Source organism: Salvelinus fontinalis, chromosome 4 (assembly GCF_029448725.1).
Source record: "Salvelinus fontinalis isolate EN_2023a chromosome 4, ASM2944872v1, whole genome shotgun sequence".
NCBI lineage: Eukaryota > Metazoa > Chordata > Actinopteri > Salmoniformes > Salmonidae > Salvelinus > Salvelinus fontinalis.
In genome coordinates this window covers 22,046,527-22,071,558 of record NC_074668.1, presented here as the reverse complement: position 1 = coordinate 22,071,558, position 25,032 = coordinate 22,046,527, and the positions used below count along the sequence as shown (strand labels likewise).

General features: G+C 42.4%; 1 protein-coding gene across 2 annotated transcripts; it reads right to left on the bottom strand.

Annotated features, from left to right (window-relative positions):
• Positions 1–2,847: 2,847 nt before the first annotated feature.
• On the bottom strand, positions 2,848–23,713 carry LOC129853341 (coiled-coil domain-containing protein 92-like). 2 transcript variants are annotated; one of them, XM_055919281.1, is made up of 4 exons: positions 23,286–23,713; positions 19,075–19,248; positions 11,046–11,087; positions 2,848–8,441 (listed from the first exon to the last, which is right to left on the bottom strand). In XM_055919281.1, exons 2-4 carry the CDS (start codon positions 19,208–19,210, stop codon positions 7,663–7,665), a joined length of 957 nt encoding a protein of 318 aa, XP_055775256.1. In that variant the 5' UTR covers positions 19,211–19,248; positions 23,286–23,713; the 3' UTR covers positions 2,848–7,662. The 2 variants fall into 2 exon arrangements, with proteins under 2 accessions (XP_055775256.1, XP_055775255.1); XM_055919280.1 differs by having other exon boundaries at positions 23,298–23,712.
• Between the last annotated feature and the right edge of the window lie 1,319 nt (positions 23,714–25,032).

Sequence of the window (25,032 nt, the reverse complement as noted above, 5' to 3'; positions counted from 1 at the left end):
AATCCTTGTCATATGAAGAGAAACTATAGATAAAACGTATCAATACACAACAAGTGGGAAATTGCCAATTCAACAATGAGTACTAATGCGCCATTGCAGCTCCGAGTTCAATCTCAGTCTGTGTCACAGCTGACTATGCCCGAGTCCGTATGGGAGTTGCAGCAATGAGACAAGATCGTAACTACCAATTGGATATTATGGAAAAGGGAGTAACGCCATGGGCCAGAAAAGTTTGAATACATTGGCCATGCTGTCAATCCAGCATGACTTCTGCCGCGTTCAAAATAATTGGTAACGCTGAACTGGGAAATCTCGTACTTTTGTGAGTTCAAGACAACTGGGAACTCGGATAAAACTAACTCCAACTGGGAAAATACGGAAAACAATTTTGAACGGTCATCCAACTCAGAATTCCAAATCGAGATGTTGGTCTCCTTCTAGAGCCCACAAGAAGGATCGCCGTGCCACCTTCCTGTTCAAGTGAGCACAGCACAACAAGGTGAGTCCAAAAATGTATCGTATGCTTCTGCATAAATTATGTAATATGCCAGGGAGATATGTATACTATAACTAAGAAAGTAATACGAAGTGTATGTAGTAAGCTGTTAGTAGCCCATGTGCCTCACCCTAATAATTTTGTCCATTTCCGCCTCATAATTTAGCCTACTCTTCTGACTTGGTGGTGCACATGTAGCCTATAGCCTGTTTAACAGAAATGTAATCATTGAATATTGTAAGAGCTTTCACTGTCTGCTTATATGCCCCCTTTATTTATCCTACGGTTCTGACTTGGTGTACAGGGAGAATACTGTAAGAACGGCCCATGTTCTGAATTCTGTTGCTGTACATTTCAAAAGTGCTGAACAAATATTTATGTTGACTACGTCCGTCCTAGCTCGCTCATTAATGTCTTTATCGAAATTACGGATTGCCTCTTATCCGCTCGTCTACCCCTTATGCCATAGTTTTCACATCTCAATTGTCAGTAGAAACAACATTTGTTTAAGCAAGTCAGCCATATCAGCTATACAGTTCAAAAGTTTGGGGTCACTTAGAAGGGTCCTTGTTTTTGAAAGAAAAGCACATTTTGTCCATTAAAATAACATCAAATTGATCAGAAATACAGTGAGACATTGTTAATGTTGTAAATGACTATTGTAGCGGGAAACGGCAGATTTTAAATGGAATATCTACATAGGCGTACAGAGGCCTATTATCAGAAACATTCACTCCTGTGTTTGAATGGCACGTTGTGTTAGCTAATCCAAGTATTCCATTTTAAAAGACTAATTGAACATTATAAAACCCTTTTGCAACTATGTTAGCACAGCTGAAAACTGTTGTGCTGATTAAAGAAGCAATAACACTGACCGTCTTTAGACTAGTTGAGTATCTGGAGCATCAGCATTTGTGGGTTTGATTACAGGCTCAAAATGGCCAGAAACAAAGCTCTTTCTTCTGAAACTCATAAGTCTATTCTTGTTCTGAGAAATGAAGGCTATTCCATGTGAAAAATCACCAAGAAACTGAAGATCTGGTACAACGCTGTGTACTACTCCCTTCACAGAACAGCGCAAACTGGCTCTAACTAGAAAAGAAAGAGGAGTGGGAGGCCCCGGTGCACAACTGAGCAAGAGGACACAGGATCTCAACCCTATTGAGCTGTTGTGGGAGCAGCTTGACCGTATGGTACGTAGTGCCCATCAAACCAATCCAACTTGTGGGAGGTGCTTCAGGAAACATTGGGTGAAATCTCTTCAGATTACCTCAACAAATTGACAACTAGAATGCCAAAGGCCTCCCGGGTGGCGCAGTGGTCTAGGGCACTGCATCGCAGTGCTAGCTGCGCCACCAGAGTCTCTGGGTTTGCGCCCAGGCTGGGCTGGGTTCGCGCCCAGGCACTGTCGCAGCCGGCCGCAACCGGGAGGTCCGTGGGGCGACGCACAATTGGCATAGCGTCGTCCGGGTTAGGGAGGGTTTGGCCGGTAGGGATATCCTTGTCTCAGTATGTAAAATGTAATAAAAATGTATGCACTCTACTGTAAGTCGCTCTGGATAAGAGCGTCTGCTAAATGACTAAAATGTCAAATGTAAATGTCTGCAAGGCTGAAATTGCTGCAAATTGAGGATTATTTGATAAAAGCAAAGTTTGAAGGACACAATTATTATTTCAATTAAAAATCATTATTTATAACCTTGTCAACATCTTGACTATATTTCCTATTCATTTTGCAACTCATTTCATGTATGTTTTCATGGAAAACAAGGACATTTCTAAGTGACCCCAAACTTTTGAACGGTAGTATATGTTTTTTTTTAAACAATTAATGAGGCTGAATTAAATGTTTCGCTTCCAGACAAGGCTCTGCTGATAGCCAGGTGTAGCAGGGGTAAGGACTAATTCACTGCATGGTGCTGAAAAGAAAGCTCTGCTGTTGGGACCGCTTTATGTAGGCCCTAACAGTTTGTGGGCACCGTTTGTCACCATTATAGTACAATTAATGTATTGTTTAGTGCTGTGTTGTGTAGTGGCTTTGCTGGCATGCGTCTAAAAATATTACGTTTGCCCCACCAAGTTTTACATGCTTAAATTGCCACTGCATCTTTCTCATCCTAAAGTATGTCCACTGGAAGCCTGAAACTTCAAGCAGTTTCTGCTTCAGATTCTTCCTAGGCTCGGCTCCCATGCTTCGCTGACGTTGTGAAAGCCTTTGACAGAGGTTAGATTCTTTCCAACACACACCACATTGGTAAGAAAAAGGACCACTTTGATATATTGTCATATACATAGTATTCAAGGACAAGTGTGATGTGAGAAGAATGACAATAAGTGATTATATAATGCCATTATTTTGATACTTGGGATGTATTTTTCTATATTAGTAAAAGTAAAACAACCAACCAATAAATAAATCCATTACATATTTACAGATATCATAAAGGGCATATGTCATACAAAGTTGCGTGTCTACAATGTCTTAGTGAAAGCTATGACATTGGTATTTTTGTGTCACATACATGACACATACACACCTCACTCTTGCTTCCACTTAAACCTAAAGAACACATACTGTACACCGCCCTATTTGACCCATTCTTAAACAGCATAAAGAACTTGCCAATTACCTATTCATTTGTGTGATTCTTTCCTGTTGTTTTGTCCATATATTGACATGACATCACAATAAGATGAATAACATTCAGGGAGTATTAGTTTAATAAGTTAACTTCTATAGCATGTACGTAGCTGTATACTTTATATACAGTAGCTTGTTGACATGACTGGACAATATTGCTGACCAGATGAAGTATGGATGGATAACTTAACTGTAGTAGTAACCAGGGGTGAAAGTAAGGCGATATCTGTCCCATACAGCGTCCTGGCTAAATAAATTGTTGGTTATACCGGTAAAACGTGAGCCTATCACAATTAATACAACATGCCCAAATAACGATAGGCCATTACAGCATTATTTAACATTACTGCAGGTCAGCCGCATGACACATTTGCGAATTGACTGGAAACCGGCTGGTATTCGATCCGAATTGCATTGTGGTTTGAGGAGAACACTTACATTTTGTCAAGGCGGGGAGCTGAGTGGCGGAGATGCTCGTGGACAAGGCGGAGATGAGTGGCAGAGACCCAAGGCTCGCAGTTGATGAATCAATTCATACTACAAATCTAGGCCTAATGACAATCGTAGAATGTCATTACAACACACATAGGGGTTTTGTAACAGATGTCTCTTTCCATTCATCAAATTGCGGGTGCACAGTGCACTGTTGGGGTTTGGATGTTGAAATTATTTTGTGAGTGGACGAATGTGCGCGAGTAGCCTACAGGAGCGCCTTTGTTGAGTGGCTGATTAACAATCAGATGAAAACATAATGACTGGTGTTGTTTATGCCACATTAAAAACATAGGCGGCGTGTCCATAATGCTAGGGGAAGCTTTCCCTAAAGTACATTGAATTGCCAAAATTATATAACTACAACAGAAAGCATGACTTGGCCATAGAGGATCATTGGCTTCTTAAAAATAAAAAATAAATGTTTTAAATTGCCTAGGCTACAGTCGGAAGTGCCCGCAATTTGGGCAGCGCACGCAGCAAATATCAAATACACAACATATGTGGACACTTACACATCAAACATCTCATTCCAAAATCATAGGCCTTAATATGGAGTTGGTCCCCTCTTTGCTGCTACAACAGCCTCCACTCTTCTGGGAAAGCTTTCCACTTGATGTTGGAACATTCACCCACAAGAGCATTAGTGAGGTCGGGCACTGATGTTGGGCTTCATCCCAAAGGTGTTCGATGGGGATGAGGTCAGGGCTTTATGCAGGCCAGTCAAGTTCTGCCACACCGATCTCAACAAACCCTTTCTGTATGGATCTCGCTTAGTACACGGGGCCATTGTCATGCTGAAACTGGAAAGGGCCTTCCCCAACCTGTTGCCACAAAGTTGGAAGCACAGAATCGTCTACAATGTCATTGTATGCTGTAGTGTTAATGTTCCCCTTCACTAGAACTGAGGGGCCTAGCCCGAACCATGAAAAACAGCCCCAGACCATTATTCCTTCTCCACCAAACTTTACAGTTGGCACTATGCATTGGGACAGGTAGCATTCTCCTGGCATCCGCCAAAACCAGATTTGTCTGTCTGACTGCCAGATGGTGAAGCGTGATTCATCACTCTTGAGAACACGTTTCCACTGCTCCAGAGTCCAATGGCGGCGAGCTTTACACCACTCCAGCCTATGCTTGGCATTGCGCATGGTGATCTTAGGCTCGTGTGTGGCTGCTTGGCCATGGAAACCCATTTCAAGGAAGCTCCCGACGAACAGTTCTAACGTTGCTTCCAGAGGCAGTTTGGAACTCTGTAGTGAGTGCTGCAACCGAGGGAAGATGATTTTTATGCGCTGCAGCAATCTGCAGTCCCGTTCTGTGAGCTTGTGTGGCTGAGCTGAGCCGTTGTTGCTCCTAGACATTTCCACTTCACAATAACAGCACAGTTGACCGGGGCAGCTCTAGAAATTTGACGAACTGACTTGTTGGAAAGGTGGCATCCTATGACAGTGCCACATTGAAAGTCACTGAGCTCTTCAGTAAGGCCATTCCACTGCCAATGTTTCTCTATGGAGATCCTTTGGCTTTGTGCTCGATTTTATACACCTGTCAGCAACGGGTGTGGCTGAAAGAACAGAATCCACTAATTTGAAGCGGTGTCCACATACTTTTGTATTTATACACACACACACACACACACACACACACACACACACACACACACACACACACACACAGTTGAAGTCGGAAGTTTACATACACTTAGGTTGGAGTGATTAAAACTTGTCTTTCAACCACTCCACAAATTTCTTGTTAACAAACTATAGTTTTGGCAAGTCGGTTAGGACATCTACTTTGTGCATGACACAAGTCATTTTTCAAAAAATTGTTTACAGACAGATTATTTCACTTATAATTCACTGTATCACAATTCCAGTGGGTCAGAAGTTGACTGTGCCTTTAAACAGCTTGGAAAATTCCAGAAAATTCTGTCATGGCTTTAGAAGCTTCTGATAGGCTAATTGACATCATTTGAGTCAATTGGAGGTGTACCTGTGGATGTATTTCAAGGCCTACCTTCAAACTCATTGCCTCTTTGCTTATCATGGGAAAATCAAAAGAAATCAGCCAAGACCTCAGAAAACAATTGTAGACCTCCACAAGTCTGGTTTATCATTGGGAGCAATTTCCAAATGCCTGAAGGTACCACGTTCATCTGTACAAACAATAGTACGCAAGTATAAACACCATGGGACCACGCAGCCATCATACTGCTCAGGAAAGAGACTCGTTCGGTCTCCTAGAGATGAACGTACTTTGGGGCGAAAAGTGCAAATCAATCCCAGAACAGCAAAGGACCCTGTGAAGATGCTGGAGGAAACAGGTACAAAAATATCTATATCCACAGTAAAACAAGCCCTATATTGAAATAACCTGAAAGGCCGCTCAGCAAGGAAGAAGCCACTGCTCCAAAACCGCCATAAAAAAGTCAGACTACAGTTAGGAACTGTGCACATGGGGACAAATATCGTACTTTTTGGAGTAATGTCCTCTGGTCTGATGAAACATAAATAGAACTGTTTGGCCATAATGACCATCGTTATGTTTGGAGGAAAAAGCGGGAGGCTTGCAAGCCGAAGAACACCATCCCAACCGTGAAGCACGGGGTTGGCAGCATCATGTTGTGTTGGTACTTTGCTGCAGGAGGGACTGGTGCACTTCGCAAAATAGATGGCATCATGAGGTAGGAAAATGATGTGGATATATTGAAGAAACATCTCAAGACAGTCGGGAAGTTAAATTGGTCTTCCAAATGGACAATGACCCCAAGCATACTTCCAAAGTTGTGGCAAAATGGCTTAAGGATAACAATGTCAAGATATTGGAGTGGCCATCACAAAGCCCTGAACTCAACCTATTGAACATTTGTGGGCAGAACTGAAAAAGTGTGTGCGAGCAAGGAGGTCTACAAACCAAGACTCAGTTACACCAGCTCTGTCAGGAGGAATGGGCCAAAATTCACCCAACTTATTGTGGGAAGCTTGTGGAAGGCTACCCGAAACATTTGACCCAAGTTAAACAATTTAAAGGCAATGCTACCGAATACTAATTGAGTATATGTAAACTTCTGACCCACTGGGAATGTGATGAAAGAAATAAAAGCTGAAATAAATAATTCAACTATTATTCTGACATGTCACATTCTTAAAATATAGTGATCATCCTAACTGACCTAAAACAGGGATTTTTTTACTAGGATTAAATGTCAGGAATTGTGAAAAACTGAGTTTAAATGTATTTGGCTAGAGTGTATGTAAACGTTTGACTTCAACTGTATATATAATGTTGATGATTGTTGAGTTGTGACTGTCAGTGAAAAGCAGAGACCCAGCCAGGCATATTACAATAAAAGTACAATCGCAGAAAAACGGTTGGCTATTACTTTAAAGAGATGAATGACAATATTTTCAATCTGTCTTTTAGTTATCAAAATTCTTAACTGAATTCTGCGAACAGTAGCATATCATATTGGCAGTAGCAGAAAACATCGGCCATATCCCTGGAGTGCGCATATTCAGTGTCTTTGTCATTGGGTCAGTGCCACTTTTGTTTGTCTTTGGACAATAACTTCCTCCTCTAGGTTAGATGGTCGTCATATTGTATTTGTGTCTCCCCTTTTCGTAGGCCAATTATATGGATCAGACAACATTGTTTTTATTGATCCGTTTGTCTGTGTCAGCAAAGTAGACTACTGTAATTTCTGTAGTCCCGCACTGGTAAGAAATTAAATATACTTTCACCCCTGGTAGTAACGATAACAATATGTGTATGGTTTCACCAGGTAAGCAGGCAATAATGCAGATGTTTGGCGGATAAGTTTATGTGCACAATGTATGACAGAGTGAAATGAGAGACAAAGCAAAAAAAGGACAGGATGTGTAAGTCACATGTGTTTCAAAACCAAACATTTGGCATGGTGGTATTTTTGTCTGTTTTCCATTTTACATTCTTTGCTCATTGCAGTGTTGCATAAAAAGCAGGTGATTTATACAGTAGGTGATGCTCCTTCTCGCTCTTGTGTGTGAGTGTGTTAAACTGTTCTGTCTGCCCCAGAGCGCTTCCTCACCACCTTGCCCCCATTGACCTGGTCCACAGCCAGGATCTCCAGCTCTGGCTGAGGAGGCACCACGGGAGGGGTGCAATGGTGGATGCGGTGTGCAACGCCCATGTGTGCATGGTGCTGCCGGTCCCGTGCCGGGCTGTGGCTGGACGAGCGATCACAGGTGATGGGGGGTATGACGGCAGGCCGGTCTCGTACCATCTGCAGATCAGGCATGTCTCGAGATGCCTGCAGGAAGGGGGTGGGGTCGGGCATTGCATCCACCGCCTCCCGTAGGACCATCCTCCTCCCATCAGAACCCAGCCGGTACACCTCGGTTAACTCTGAGTGCAGCGGCTGAGACAGGCTCTTCTTCATGCGGCGGCGAGGGGTCTCAGGGCCAGGCTGTCGGTCTTTAGCTGGGGGAGGGGTGGGCTTGTAGGAGCTCACAGGGCTGACGTTGGGACTGGCCTCGGAGGAACTGCCTGCCAGGAGCTTTTTCTTGGTGGTGTGGAGCTGAGAGGTGAGGTAGGCGATGGTGCTGGCTCTCTGCTCTAGCTCCCCAGACAGGACAGCCAGCTTGTGGCTCTTTATCTTCAGCTCCTCCAGGTACTTCTTCTCCCTCTCCTTGATGGTGTTCTCCAGGACAGAGATCATGGCGTTCTTCTGCTCCAGGTCTCTAAGCAGCTCCGTGTTCTCCTCCTCCTTCACCTGAGCCTCCAGCTCCTCGCACTTACTGTGCAGTTCCCTGCAGCGCGCCTCACTGCTGTCTGCACAAACACAAACAAATCACACTGTTAGACCTGTATTTGAAGACAAAACACACACAACCATCAGAAACCCAGTATTCACCGTCACCAATACAGTAGCCTGCTTCATTTGTATCCACAATAAAACATGGTCCATTCCTCTCAAAATATTCCATAAGGAATACATGAGGCTGTTTTCCTATTGGGTCTGGTAGGGCTACCATCTGCAGTCAACATACCGTAGGCATGTGTACATGTCAGATACTACAAACGAAATACAAAAAGCTGTCACTTAAATCCTAATAATGCTTAACACGCGCACACACACAGCAATTTTGTATAAAATATAGGCTACACATACTGTACATCCAACCTTCCACCCCTCCCACACACACACACACTAATTGCCCATAGGCACTTTAAGTGCACCCACTGGCCACGGATTGAGTCTATCAGCTGATGTGAGTGGGCGAGATTGATGTCTACAGAGACTCATCAGCAGTGGGCAGAGCGAGAGGCAATAGCTCCTGTCTCATAATACAGCTCTGGTCCATAGCCAGGGCACAGCTCTCCTCTGACCTTCATTATTGCCCATCCTCCTCCCTCGCCAGCTCAACACTGCCCACACATCGCCTCCCCCCAACCCAATGATCAAACACACATTCACAATCAGCTACGGTACAGATATAGCCTAGCTATAAGCTCTCTGTAGCAGATAGATAGGCCTAAAGCATACCATAGATCCTAGATAATGATATCTACCCAACACAACCATCTACATCTAATACTGGAGTATATATCGATTTTCTACTGCTTAATGGGAGGGGGGGGGGGGGGGGGGGGGGGGGGGGGGGTTGTCCATGTCTGTGTTTAAGAGCTGCAATTTTCTCCTACTAGGGGCGTGGGGGTGATGATATGTTTCTCTACCAGCTGAGAAGGGGGATGTTGTCTTTGTTTTGGACCCCAGCTAGAGCCGCTGAGTCCTGCCTGCTGCACTAAGTAAGTTGCAGACTGTGCATTAGTGCTGTGGCACATCATCTAATTTCCTGCACTGCAATCTGCATGATGTCCAACACTAACCTGCTACTGTCTCCGACAATCCCCACAGTACCACACTGTCTGCACTGCACATAGCCAGGAAGAACACCTCCCCATTACAGGATTCACAAGGTAACATTGAGACATGTTACCTGTCATACAACCTGAACCTACTCTTATGAACCTACTCTTCTGTAACAGTGAACTGACTGATTTCCCATTCAATAATTCAGTAGCACAAAATACATCAAATATCAAGCCAATGTAGCCCAAAGATCAAGCCTGATTAAAACACTTCCGATTTCAGCAAAAGGATGTTTTTACTTTCCTATCATTATTTTTTGCTTGGGTCCATGGCTAGAGATGCTACAAAGTGTATATCAGCCCATTGTTCTCTGGCTAGTATATAGAGCTATTTCAGCGGCTTAATCAGGACTGTAATGATGTCCTGAAAGGTCAGCATGAGGGTAGAAGGGCTTAGTTCCAACTGTTTACTGACAGGTTTACTGGCAGAGCTTTAACCTCTTCCCATTGTTAACACTGTTTCTATATTACTGACTGAATATCTAACAACATCACATTGATTGCTATATTGTTTCCCCATTGCATAGATGTCCTGTAATTATTGATCAATTCTTTGAGTCTGTCTACTAGCCTACAGGTCAGATCCCAAGGTTAGACCTCCATGTGGTTCTAATGCATGCCCATGGGCAGTTCTCCTGTGTATATAATTCAGACTGTTTGACTCTTGTTACATGTCCATGGTAATATGGGGGATGGGAGGGGGCTGTGCTGTGAGCTAGGCAATGAGCTGACTGTGAAAGGAGGACAGTGCCCTGAACAGCAGGCGGTTCTGGCTGCAGCGCAGTTTCCTGGGTGGAAAAGTGTTACCAGGATACAGCCCTAGCCTTCTGCTTTCTCCCATTCCCAGGGCAAAGAAATACAGAGGCCTCTGTTCTGTTCTGCTGCAGAAAGTCTTATTTAATAGCGTTGCAGGTTTTAGGGCCTGGGCTGTTCACTGTCACTGCCACTGTTGAACAGCCAGGGTGAAGGCAAGCAGAGCCTGAACTTTATATATATTGAGTGATTCTTAGTTCACATAGGCTACATAACATCATTAACAACACAACTGCCAGCACGATAGTTTGCAGAAAATATATCAATTTAATTTGAAAGCACATAATCCTAAAGTTTTCCAATCAAATTGAAATCAGTGTCAAAGTAATTGGTAAAACATTATTGGCTACAAAATACATCAAACATTTTCCATGTCTCTGTCCAACAATGCACTGCACTGCTAGGGCCTATATTACTTACACAATGACAGCAGAGTCAGGTCAAAACACAGAGAGAAACGATTCCCACAGAATTAAATATACAAAAAAATCATGTGAAAATTAACTGACCCTGCCTGCCAATCCCAGTAAAGATCCATAGTATTCTCTCAATAACTATGCTATTAGTTATTGAGAGAGAAAGTCAGGCCAATTGCTCTAGCAATGGAATGTGACGTGTGAAACAGATACCTGTGTGGATATGTGTGTACTTGGGGTCCCATAATAGAGGAAGGCCTGGGAAACGTCTTACCTGTTGGATCTGAACTTCTCACTGTCAGCTCATAGGTCAAGTCTGTGAAAAGAGAAGAGGATTAGGCCGGGAAGTGAAAGCTTCAGCTCTGACAGGGGCGGTGCAGTGGCATCAAGGAGCATGCTATTCAGAGAGCCTATGCAGAAGCAGGTATCTAGTGGAGAGAGGTGAGATGGCAGGCCTCTACAGATCGGTCAGGATTAGTGAGAGTCACAGGCCAGCTTAGCAGTATGTTGTCCAAGGACATTTGACAAATCGGCCAAAGCACAGAGCGATGGAATTAATGGACCTGGCCCTGGCTAGCCACTCTGTTGTGGTGTGCTCTGGTTTGTGGCTCAGGGTGTCATGCTTTACTTATGGTGTAGTCCAGGGGTCATCAACTAGGTACAGCCGCAGGCCGATTTTTTTTCTTGAGCGGATGGTCAGGGGGCCGGAACATAATTATAAATAATTTGTACACTGCAAATTGACACAAGAAGCCCAAACAGACAAAAACAATCATTTCAAACCTCGATTACATTGGTACACAACCACATACACTACCGTTCAAGAGTTTGGGGTCACTTAGGAATGTACTTGTTTTTGAACGAAAAGCTAATTTTTTGTCCATTAAAATAACATCAGATTGATCAGAAATACAGTGTAGACGTTGTTAATGTTGTAAATGACTATTGTAGTTGGAAACGGCAGATTCTTTTATGGAAAATCGAGTTAGCCGTACAGAGGCCCATTATCAGCAACCATCACTCCTGTGTTCCAACGGCACGTTGTGTTAGCTAATCGAAGTTTATAATTTCAAAAGGCTAATTTATCATTAGAAAACCCTTTTGCAATTATGTTAGCACAGCTGAAAACTGTTGTCCTGATTAAAGAAGCAATAAAACTGGCCTTCTTTAGACTAGTTGAGTATCTGGAGCATCAGCATTTGTGGGTTCGATTACAGGCTCAAAGGGGCCAGAAACAAAGAACTTTCTTCTGAAATTTGTCAGTCTATTCTTGTTCAGAGAAATTAAGGCTATTCCATGCGAGAAATTGCCAATAAACTGAAGATCTGGTACAACGCTGTGTGCTACTCTCTTCACAGAACAGTGCAAACTGTCTCTAACCAGAATAGAAAGAGGAGTGGGAGGCTCCGGAGCACAAGCACAACTGAGCAAGAGGACAAGTACATTACAATGTTTAGTTTGAGAAACAGACGCCACACAAGTCCTCAACTGGCAGCTTCATTAAATAGTACCCGCAAAACACCAGTCTCAATGTCACCAGTGAAGAGGCGACTCCGGGATGCTGGCCTTCTAGGCAGAGTTGCAAAGAAAAAGCCAAATCTCAGACTGGCCATTAAAAAGAAAAGATGAAGACGGGAGAACAGACACTGGACAGAGGAACTCTGCCTAGAAGGCCAGCATCCCGGAGTCGCTTCTTCACTGTTGACGTTGAGACTGGTGTTTTGCGGGTACTATTTAATGAAGCTGCCAGTTGAGGACTTGTGAGGCGTCTGTTTCTCAAACAAGACACTCTAATGTACTTGACACTAATGTACACTCTAATGTACTTGTCCTCTTGCTCAGTTGTGCACCGGGGCCTCCCACTCCTCTTTCTATTCTGGTTAGAGCCAGTTTGCTCTGTTCTGTGAAGGGAGTAGTACACAGCGTTGTACCAGATCTTCAGTTTCTTGGCAATTTCGCATGCGGAATAGCCTTCATTTCTTAGAACAAGAATAGACTGACGAGTTCCAAAAGAAAGTTCTTTGCTTCTGGCCCTTTTGAGCCTGTAATCGAACCCACAAATGATGATGCTCCAGATACTCAACTAGTCTAAACAAGGTCAGTGTTATTGCTTCTTTAATCAACAAAACAGTTTTCAGCTGTGCTAGCCTTTTAAAATGATAACCTTGGATTAGCGAACACAACGTGCCATTGGAACACAGGAGTGATGGTTGCTGATAATGGGCCTCTGTACACCTATGTAGATATTGGTGGTAAATGACCTTTTAATGGCGTCAGACCGAGGCTCTGCATCTGTCCTCGTGCTACTAGACCTTAGTGCTGCCTTTGACACCATCGATCACCACATTCTTTTGGAGAGACTGGAAACCCAAATTGGTCTACACGGACCAGTTCTGGCCTGGTTTAGATCTTACCTGTCGGAAAGATATCAGTTTGTCTCTGTGAATGGTTTGTCCTCTGACAAATCAACTGTGCATTTCGGTGTTCCTCAAGGTTCCGTTTTAGGACCACTATTGTTTTCACTATATATTTTACCTCTTGGGGATGTTATTCGAAAACATAATGTTAACTTCTTGAGAATACAGGGGGTGCTGTTTCGCATTAGCATAATTGCCTCTACAGATTAAACTGCCTCTTTTTCAATTATTGCTGTTACTATATGCATATAACCATATAGCATTGGATAGAAAACAAGCTATGGTTTCTAAAACCGTTCCAATTGAGTCTCTGAGTCAAACACAGGTCATTTCACAGCACTTTCCCTGAGCCAGAAGAAAATTGCAAGATGTGTATGCTCGCTTCAAAGCTCTGCCTATATATGGTCACGCGACCTATGACCCGAATCACACTTCCTTCTTCTTCCTCTGGGTGTCTGGAAGACGTCAGAGGAGAAATTTTTTGTTTATCTTGTACTGACGTGAAATAAGACCTATTTCTTTAGCGTGACCGACAACTTCCGGTTTCTGAAATGCGCGTTTTCAGAGGTGGCTTTGTATTTTGTTATGCTGACGTTACGGATGAAAACTATCTCCGTGTCGAAGTTTGTTTGAAACATGTGACCATATCACCGTAATGTATGTTTTTTCAATATAGTTTAATCAGATTATTAGAATTTTTTCGGGAGTTTTGCCGTGTTCCGTTCTTTGAGTTTTTTAACTTTGGACATGGACCGTGCCAGTCGACCAGTACCCAGGCTAAATGAAGAGGGGAGGTTGCCATTGTGAATGGATTGAACGACTCATCAGGACTAAGGACACCTTGATCAACATTCTGATGAAAGACCAGCAATAGTAAGACCCAATTTACGATGTTATTTCATATATCTGTCGTGCATGTGAACTGGTCGGGCGCGTCCAGCCGGTTCTGGCTGGCCTCGTTATGCTAATTTAGCGATACATTTTGTTTTCGCTATAAAACATTTAAAAAATCTGAAATATTGTTTGGATTCACCAGATGTTGGGCTTTCAATGTCTGTACGCTGTGTATTTTTTCTGAAATGTTTTAAGACAAGTAATTAGTTATATAACGTTGGTCTCTGTAATTGTTCTAGCTGCATCAGCACTATATCAGATTGCAGCTCCAATGTAGAACTGTGATTTATACCTGAAAAATGCACATTTAAAAAAAAAAACTATGCTATACCATAAATATGTTATCAGACTGTCATCTTATAAATTTGTTTGTTGGTTTGTGGCTATCAATATCTTAGTTTAGCCGAATTGGTGATAGCACCTGATGGAGTAAGAAACTGTTGGAGTAAGAAAATGGTGTCTTTTGCTAACGTGTTTAGCTAATAGATTTACATATTTTGTCTTCCCTGTAAAACATTTAAAAAATCTGAAATGGTGGTTTTATTCACAAGATCTGTGTCTTTCATTGGGTGTCTTGGACTTGTGATTTAATGATATTTAGATGCTACTATTTAATTGTGACGCTATGCTAGCGATGCTAATCAGTGTGTGGGGGGGGGGGGGTGCTCCCGGATCCGGGTTAGGTACTCTGTAGAGGTTAACTTCTTGAGAATACAGGGGGTGCTGTTTTCGCATTAGCATAATTTCCTCTACAGATTAAACTGCCTCTTATTCAATTATTGCTCTTACTATATGCATATAATTAATACCATTGGATAGAAAACAATCTATAGTTTCTAAAACCGTTTCAATTTTGTCTCTAAGTGAAACAGAAGTCATTTGACAGCACTTTCCCTGACCAAGAAGAAGAATGCAAGATGTGTATGCTCGCTTCAACGCTCTGCCTATATATGGTCACGCCACCTATGACCCGAAACACACTTCATTCGTCTTCCTCTGGGTGTCAAGAGGACGTCAGAGGAGAAATTTTTTGTTTATCTTGTACTGACGTGAAATAAGACCTATTTCTTTGGCGTGACCGACAACTTCCGGTTCTCTGAATCGCGCGATTTGTAGGTGTGATTGTCTTCTGTTTTGCTGCCGTTACGGATGAAAACTATCTCCGTCTCGAAGTTTGTTTGATACATGTGACCATATCATCTTAATGTATGTTTTTTCAATATAGTTTAATCAGATTATTTGAATTTTTTCGGGAGTTTTGCCGTGTTCCGTTCTGTGACTTTTTTTCTTTGGCCAGTCGACCAGTACATATGCTAAATGAAGAGGGAAAGTTGCCATTATGAATGGATTGAACGACTCATCAGGACTAAGGACACCTTGATCAACGTTCTGATGAAAGATCAGCAATAGTAAGACCCAATTTACGATGTTATTTCATATATCTGTCGTGCATGTGAACTGGTCGGGGCCGCCCAGCTGGTTCTGGCTGGCGTGGCTATGCTAATTTAGCGCTACATTTTGTTTTCGCTATAAAACATTTAATAAATCAGAAATATTGTTTGGATTCACCAGATGTTGGGCTTTCAATATCTGTACGCTGTGTATTTTTTCTGAAATGTTTTAAGACAAGTAATTAGTTATATGACGTTGGTCTCTGTAATTGTTCTGGCTGCGTCAGCACTATTTCAGATTGCAGCTGCAATGTAGAACTGTGATTTATACCTGAAAAATTCACATTCTTCAAAAAAAAACTATGCTATACCATAAATATGTTATCAGACTGTCATCTTATGAACTTGTTTCTTGGTTAGTGGCTGTATATATTTTTATTTAGTCGAATTAGTGATAGCTACTGACGCAGGAAAAAACTGTTGGAGTAAAAAAATTGTGTCTTTTGCTAACGTGTTTAGCTAATAGATTTACATATTGTGTCTTCCCTGTAAAACATTATAAAAATCTGAAATGGTGGCTTTATTCACAGGATCTGTATCTTTCATTAGGTGTCTTGGACTTGTGATTTAATGATATTTAGATGCTACTATTTAATTGTGACGCTATGCTAGCGATGCTAATCAGTGTGGGGGGGGGTGGGGGGTGCTCCCGGACACGGGGTAGGTGCTCGGTAGAGGTTAACTTTCACTGCTATGCGGATGACACACAGCTGTACATTTCAATGAAACATGGTGAAGCCCCAAAATTGCCCTCGCTAGAAGCCTGTGTTTCAGACATAAGGAAGTGGATGGCTGAAAACTTTCTACTTTTAAACTCAGACAAAACAGAGATGCTTGTTCTAGGTCCCAAGAAACAAAGAGATCTTCTGTTAAATCTGACAATTCATCTTGATGGTTGTAAAGTCGTCTCAAATAAAACTGTGAAGGACCTCGGCGTTACTCTTGACCCTGATCTCTCTTTTGACGAACATATCAAGACTGTTTCAAGGACAGCTTTTTTCCATCTACGTAACATTGCAAAAATCCGAAATTTTCTGTCCAAAAATGATGCAGAAAAATTTATCCATGCATTTGTTACTTCTAGGTTAGAGTACTGCAATGCTCTACTTTCCGGCTACCCGGATAAAGCACTAAATAAACTTCAGTTAGTGCTAAATACGGCTGCTAGAATCCTGACTAGAACCAAGAAATTTGATCATATTACTCCAGTGCTAGCTTCCCTACACTGGCTTCCTGTTAAGGCAAGGGCTGATTTCAAGGTTTTACTGTTAACCTATAAAGCGTTACATGGGCTTGCTCCTACCTATCTTTCCGAGTTGGTCCTGCCGTACATACCAATACGTACGCTACGGTCACAAGACGCAGGCCTCCTAATTGTCCCTAGAATTTCTAAGCAAACAGCGGGAGGCAGGGCTTTCTCCTATAGATTTCCATTTTTATGGAACAGTCTGTCTACCCATGTGAGAGACGCAGACTCGGTCTCAACCTTTAAGTCTTTACTGAAGACTTATCTCTTCAGTAGGTCATATGATTGAGTGTTGTCTGGCCCAGGAGTGTGAAGGTGAACGGAAAGGCTCTGGAGCAACGAACCGCCCTTGCTGTCTCTGCCTGGCCGGTTCCCCTCTCTTCACTGGGATTCTCTGCCTCTAACCCTATTACAGGGGCTGAGTCACTGGCTTACTGGTGCTCTTTCATGCCATCCCTGGGAGGGGTGCGTCACTTGAGTGGGTTGAGTTACTGACGTGATCTTCCTGTCTGGGTTGGCGGCCCCCTTGGTTTGTGCTGTGGTGGAGATCTTTGTTGGCTATACTCGGCCTTGTCTCAGGATTATAAGTTGGTGGTTGAAGATATCCCTCCAGTGGTGCGGGGGCTGTGCTTTGGCAAAGTGGGTGGGGTTATATCCTTCCTATTTGGCCCTGTCGGGGGTATCTTCGGATGGGGCCACAGTGTCTCCTGACCGCTCCTGTCTCAGCCTCCAGTATTTATGCTGCAGTAGTTTGTGTCGGGGGGCTAGGGTCAGTTGGTTATACCTGGAGTACTTCTCCTGTCTTATCCTGTGTCCTGTGTGAATTTAAGTATGCTTTCTCTAATTCTCTCGTTCTCTCTTTCTTTCTCTCTCTCTGAGAACCTGAGCCCTAGGACCATACGTCAGGACTACCGGGCATGACGACTCCCTGCTGTCCCCAGTCCGCCTGGCCTTGCCGCTATTCCAGTTTCAACTGTTCTGCCTGCGGTTACGGAACCCCTACCTGTCCCAGACCTGCTGTTTTCAACTCTTATTGATCGGCTATGAAAAGCCAACAGATTTATTCCTGATTATTATTTGACCATGCTTGTCATTTATGAACATTTTGAAAATATTGGCTCTCTCTAATTTTCTCCTTCTCTTTTTCTTTCTCTCGGAGGACCTGAGCCCTGGGACCATACGTCGGGACTGCCGGGCGTGGTGGCTCCTTGCTGTCCCCAGTCCGCCTGGCCTTGCTGCTGTTCCGGTTTCAGATGTTCTGCCTGCGGTTATGGAACCGCCACCTGTCCCAGACCTGTTGTTTTTCAACTCTTAATGATCGGCTATGAAAAGCCAACTGAAAATGATCCATGATTATTATTTGACCATGCTTGTCACTTATGAACATTTTTGAACATCTTGGCATAGTTCTGTTATAATCTCCACCCGGCACAGCCAGAAGAGGACTGGCCACCCCTCATAGCCTGGTTCCTCTCTAGGTTTCTTCCTAGGTTTTGGCCTTTCTAGGGAGTTTTTCCTAGCCACCGTGCTTCTACACCTGCATTCTAGCTGTTTGGGGTTTTAGGCTGGGTCTCTGTACAGCACTTCGAGATATTAGCTGATGTACGAAGGGCTATATAAAATAAACTTGATTGATTGATTGATATTCCATTAAAATAAATCTGCCGTTTCCAGCTACAATGGTCATTTACAACATTAACAATGTCTACACTGTATTTCTGATCAATTTGATGTTATTTTAATGGACAAAAGTGCTTTTCTTTCAAAAACAAGGACATTTCTAAGTGACCCCAAACTTTTCAACGGTAATGTATGTCTCTCTATTTATGAGTGGAAACAGTTGGGAATACATTTTCTAAATTCTAATAATTTTGAGGTAAATTCCTAATCTTTTATGCCTAAAAAACTGAAATGTAATAACAAAATTTAATAAATGTTGGGCTCAGAAAACATTTAGGGGCCAAATAAAATAGTCTGCGGGCCACATTTGTCTCGCAGGCCACCAGTTGAAGATCCCTGGTGTGGTCTGTTCATGTTTAATCCTGTTCACTTTGCAGTGCTGCTGTTCTGTGATCTAATGTAACTGTTCATGTTGTTCAGGCAGAACTGTAAATGAGTATTCAGCATGTAGGACTCAGAATGTAATAGTCTATCTAGTGTGCTTGCAATCCAGGTGTTCAAAATGTTTTATTTTGGTTGCGCTAGTTTGTTTTTATATTCTGTAGCAGTATGAAGTGTATGTATTTAGGTATAGTGGCCACAGTTCATGTTCAATTCGAGGTTCAGCATGTTCACCTGTGCAGTGCTGTTGTAGTCTGCGGATCTCTGCATGTAGCCCTTTCAGTGTTTTGGCATGGTCCTGCTGGAGGAAGAGCAGGTTCTTCTGGGCGCTGTGCAGCTGATTCTCCAGGGTACCATTGTGGGATGCCATGGCAGACAATGCAGCAGACACACACCAGTCCTAGAGACCTACAAACACAGACGACAAACAGACAACATCAAAACAAGAGTCGTACCATCTGGGGTTCAGTGCTGAACCTAAATGCTCACCCTTTCACCCATAGACATCTGGGATGTGCTCCAGCTTTACTTTGCCTGCCAATGACAGTGACCATGATAATCCTCTTTGGACGATACACTGAACAGTCACTACGACTACAAGACAATTCCATCAAATCCATCCAAACTCCTGGCCACTTGCTTGGGCTTGCTAAAGTAGTCACTAGCCTAATGCCCAAACATGATGACACACAGGATATTATTATTAATTTAAATAGCACACTATTGATCTCGAGATTGTCTTTGGAATGCTACTCGGTCAATACCATTATAATGCTTTTTGCCAAGAGAGAGGGGGCACATAAGCTCATACCTTTGTTGCTTACTCTAATTGGCTTACAAACACTGATGTTGAGCTATTGATTTTATCATCAGAGTGGGCAGTCTACGTCTAAAGAAGACTAACCTCAGGGGGAAACAATTCATCAGCATTGCCGTTGGTTGGCCAAAAGGCCTACTTTAACCCAGTAAAAAAATCCAGTATATAATAGACCGAATAGGTCATTATCAACAGGTCATCCAAAAAACGAGGCTATAAAAGGACAAACAAACTCTAGGTGGAACCTCAGGCTACTCCTCCACTTCAGTACACAAAGCACATGAGGCTGCTGAGGGTAAATACAGAATGCTTTCAGAGATCTTGAGAACATTAGCAAACATCAGTGTCAGAGGGTGCAGCATGATGCAGCCAGTCTCCAGCAGCAGGCTGGGCCTGCTTCCCTCCCTTCCTCCCTCCTTGGACATCCTTGCATCCAATACTCAGCCAGAGACGGCGCCCAGGGGTGAGGTAAGAGACCATCAGTCAGTCAGAACAGAGCAGCAGCCCCATTGTCTTCAATCTCTCCCAGACAACACCACTGAGTCGGGAGTAGACAGCACATTGATTTTCCCCTCTGAGTGCAGAGAGCCTTCCCCCTGAATACATTAGCAAGCTACAATAAAACATCTCATAGCTTCTCCCTATTGCATCATCATCTTACTAACATGAATAATAAATTGTGTGTCACCTCTTAAGACATGCTCTTCAGTGATAGCAATGCCATGTCAAATTCTCTCACTGTGTGTACAGAAGCAAAGGACACCAGTTGACCTCCCAACACAGCAGAGTAATCACAAAAAGAGAGAGTGACTGATGTGTCATAAAGAGTGCACTATGAGAGATAATTTATAATAGATGAGTAATCCTGAGTCCTTCCTGTAAACCATGGATGGCAGACACTCACACACCCCTTCCAAGCATCAAGCTTGATAGGTTCCCATTGATCATGCCAGTAAGCCTGGTTACTTCCCAGAATCCTTTCCCATCACTACGGATAATGCGATAGCACAGTGATATTACAGGGCAAAATTTAATTAACAACATTATCTAATGACATCACATTGTAATTACATCACCAACATACAACCCTCCACCCTCTTTCTGCCTTTGTAGTGATTTGGTATACTCAGTTATCCAAAATGTATGTTGCTTTTGAAGATAAAATGGAATATCTGTGATAAGTGACAACTCCCCTTTCCTCTCTCCCTTCCGCTTACACACCAACAAGCATTTCCTCTCACAGAAGACATAAATAATCAATGAACTGCAGCAGTAAGTCACACTAGCTACCATCCTTCGCTAAAACAGATTAACGCTCCAGACACACCCCATGTGATAAAAAGAGGGGAGAAGTCTCATACATTTACTGTAAGACTTAGAAAATCACTTACGAATCACCTAGCCAGGTGCTGCCTCAAGAGTATGCTGGAGCTATCATGAACTCACAGCTTTCCTATGGACCATGATGGGTGGGTGTGGAGCAAATGCTTTTGTTGAATGGCTATTTTGTTCCAGTTGATAGAATTCACTTTCCATGTGCTTTGGGAGAATCAATTAAGACATTTAGCCTATATTTATTTATCGGCTAGAAAATGTGCCGAATTAAATCTATACAGTTCCACTTTTCACCTTAACAGCCAGGTAGCCAGTTGGGTTTGCAGCAATAAGACACTGTGTCCTTGTAGGATTCATTAGTCATTCAAATGGAAAAGCAAGTCAGACATACCTTATGCTAGTGGGAAATTCCACGATAACAGAATGAGGCTGAGAATCATATTTTACTTTAAAATGTTATGTTACACAAAAACCAACGCTTGCAAAGTTAAACAAACTATACAACTATAAGCACAAGGCCTACTTTTAACTATTTCCACTGAATTTTACAAAAACACATTACCTTGAAAAACAGTGCAGATGCAAAGTTTAATAACAGAATGACAGTTTGTGCTGTTTGTGCAGTCATTATTTTATTAAACTTTGCATCTGCACTGTTCTTCAAGTAAATTTGTTTTTGTAAAACTTTCTGTGGAAATTGTTAAAAGTAGGCCTTGTGCATGCATATTACACTTCTAAAGCACTTTTCATAGAATCTCAAATCACTTCAAGAGCAAAAATCAAACAAGCAATATAATGACAGGTCAACCAATAGAGGACAAGTCTTTGATAGCTTCATCCTCCAAAGATGGAGAGGGGCAGCTCATGGCTTGAGTGAAGGGAGCTATACAGAGAACGGTAGATGATGGTGATGGAGTCTGCTGATGATCTTGTACAGGGCAAGTCTGGGAACCAGCTGGAGTCCTATAGCCACTGGACTTCTCCTCTTCCACTCTGTGTAGCACCCACTTGGGTGATGCCTCAGCAGCTCTGGGTTCCAGAAAGCTCACAACACAAAGTTCAGAATAGTAGCCAATCGTCCTCTCTACAAGTCTTCTGCTGTATTTCTCCATCTCCCATTCCTCTCATGCTGCACGCAACTCCTCAAATTATGTTCTCAAAAGATCAGGAATTGGCAGCCAGGTAAAACAATATGTCCAGATGCATCTTTTCAAACAAAGGCTAGCCAAAAAGTTTTACCTTTCAGTCAATCTGCAGACACATGAAATGTTATCAAAAACAAAATAGTTTTCAAAAACAATTAAAAACACCTAAAAATAACAAAATATGTACAAATTTACAGGCGCTCTGTGCTTAGGATGCTATTAGCGTACCATGGCAACTATAGAACTGTTATGTTCTACAAGTAAATCGTTTTTTGTACAATTTTCAGTGGAAATTGTGAAAAGTCGTGCATAGAGTTGTATGGTTTGTTTAACTTTGCAATCGTTAGTTTTTGTTTGGCATACATTTTAAAGTGAGCATAGTCCCAGCATCATCCTGTTACCATGGAATTGCCCTACTACAAAATTATAGTAGAGCGTTTAAGGTTTCAGCACCTGCATTGCGGACAGCACCCGATCCGACTATCACATGCGCTTCTGACAACCAACCAGCACATTCCAATCCAAAATCGATTTGACAGCAAAGCTAGTTAGCTAATGTTAGCCATATACCGTAGTTAACTAATTGTTTAATTTAATGTTCACAGTAATTGAGACGAACGTTGAACGGTCCATAACAATTGGTTAAGGCCACTTAACATGTTTGTAAACATGTCTTTTTGCATTCCAATTCTAAATAGCTAGCTAGTTAAAATTGTCATAGATAGCTAGTAAAGTTAAATACATTTGGCATTGTGTAGCCAACCAACCAGCAAGTCAGCTAGTATTACTTATTGATAGCTATCCAGTCACACATGGCTAGGTAGCTATCCAACCAAGAAAATCGTGGTAAGCTAACGCGTAAGCTAAAATTATTGGAAGCTAGCTCTAGTTATAATGCTGCATGCGAAGGTGATTTTGAAGATCGTGTTATGTTCACCATGGCCCCATTGCATTTTACCATTCCAAAACAAAGCATGACAAAAAAATGAACCATTGCAAATAGATAGCTAGCTATGCTAATTTACCTAACTAGATAGATATATAGATAACGTTAACCAGAGAGGCAGGTACAATCGAGGAGGGGTCCTGCTGCTGTGTTACCACTGACCAAACAGAGAGGAAAAGGGTTTATACATTTAACAACCTACCGTGATACCTACCCTAAAAGAAAATATGATAATATCGTCGAATATTCTCTAATATATAAATTCTTGTCGTAATTGCTACAGTGGCTAAATCCGTTCTGCCATGTTAGGCATTGTTATCGTTGATGATGCCAAAGGCTCCTCTTCTGTCGGCAGAAACAGGATGGATGGGCTGTGTCAGTCTTCTTATCACCCTCAGCTACAACAAAATAAGGCGATGCATCATGGGATACTACTGAAAGTAGTAACAATGTTCAAGAACATTTCGTTTGTTTCATGACTTATGATTTGACACTCTGAAATAGATGGGAATACATGTATGAAAATGTATAAATGTGTCAAAGAAAATGTGATTTTAGTCTAAAATGTAATTGATTAACCTGGCGGTTGCTACGCATGTCGTCGAGCTGTATCTAGGGCGTAAGTGTCATTGCCATAGAAACAGAACACTGCTGGGCTCATTCGCGGGGCGCGTTCAGCAGGACACAACGTTTTGGAACGTTCCGCAATAAATATGTTATGTAGAACAAACAATCGTGTCGACTCAAGTCATGGCATTTCTATCTGCAACGTTCGACAACGTTTGGCAACCGAACGTGGCACTGTCCACACAAAAATGATTAATTTGAGCCATCTAGCGACGAAGAGAGGAGGTAAGGTACAAAACTGGCGAGGGCTCACTTCTGTGTAAATTAACCAAAAAACGTTATTCATTTACACTATATGAATATTTAAATATTAATTCAAGATAAAATATCTCGACAAAAATAATAGACCCAAATTGTTCATTATAACATTCAACAGGCTGTATCACACCCGGCCGTGGTTTCGGAGTCCCATATGGCGGCGCACAATTGGCCCAGCGTCGTCCGGGTTTGGCCGTCATTGTAAATAAGAATTTGTTCTTAACTGGCTTACCTAGTTTAAATAAAGGTAAAAAAAATTTTTTTAAACAGACTACACCAGACAGCAGAGGGAGCAGTGCTTCAAGAATGGGCCTTTGACGTGAAGTAAGAAACGTGGCGTTTGGCCGCAGCGATGTGGGTTTGTAGCCAGGTAAGTAGTGCAAAGCAGCAGCCCACCCAGAAGCATAACTTGGGGGGGACAAGGGGGTCATGATGACCATGATGAATTTGAAGTCTTAGAAAGTATTTTCCCACCGTAGCTACTGGCTTTCTGTGGCTTTACACTACACAAGTCCTAATTGTATGATTAGATTCCCCCCGCCGCCAATTATGCTTTTGGTTTGGCCCGGTCCTCAGAGGCGGTGGTTTGTAAAGAGGAAAAAAATGCGCAAGACTTGTAAGGAGAACAGAGCAAAAGTTCCTGTCTTTCTCTCCTTAACAAACCCATACTTCTGTGAACTAACTTGTGACAAATAAAGTACAGTCACAGTTAGCATGGCACATTCATAAGAACGAGTAAGAATTCTATAGAACATTATATTTTTCCAATGGAGAAAGTTTTTATTGCCAATAGACAACACGCGCATCTCGTGTGAGCGGAATTTCCCAAAAGGAGTGATAATTGGTAACGGTTACGGCATATTGTGCTCAATTTTGTGAGTTCAAAGACAACTTTGGTAGTATTATAAACTTTAAAACAACTCGTTTCAAGTAGGGTACAGAATTCGAGAAGGACTGTTTGAACCTCATGCAGTAGGCTCAAGCAGTGGCGACCCGTTATTCAGGGCAGGTGGGCACATTTTGGGGGGGCTTGCCTGTTTTGCATGTTATTTTGGCATTAATAG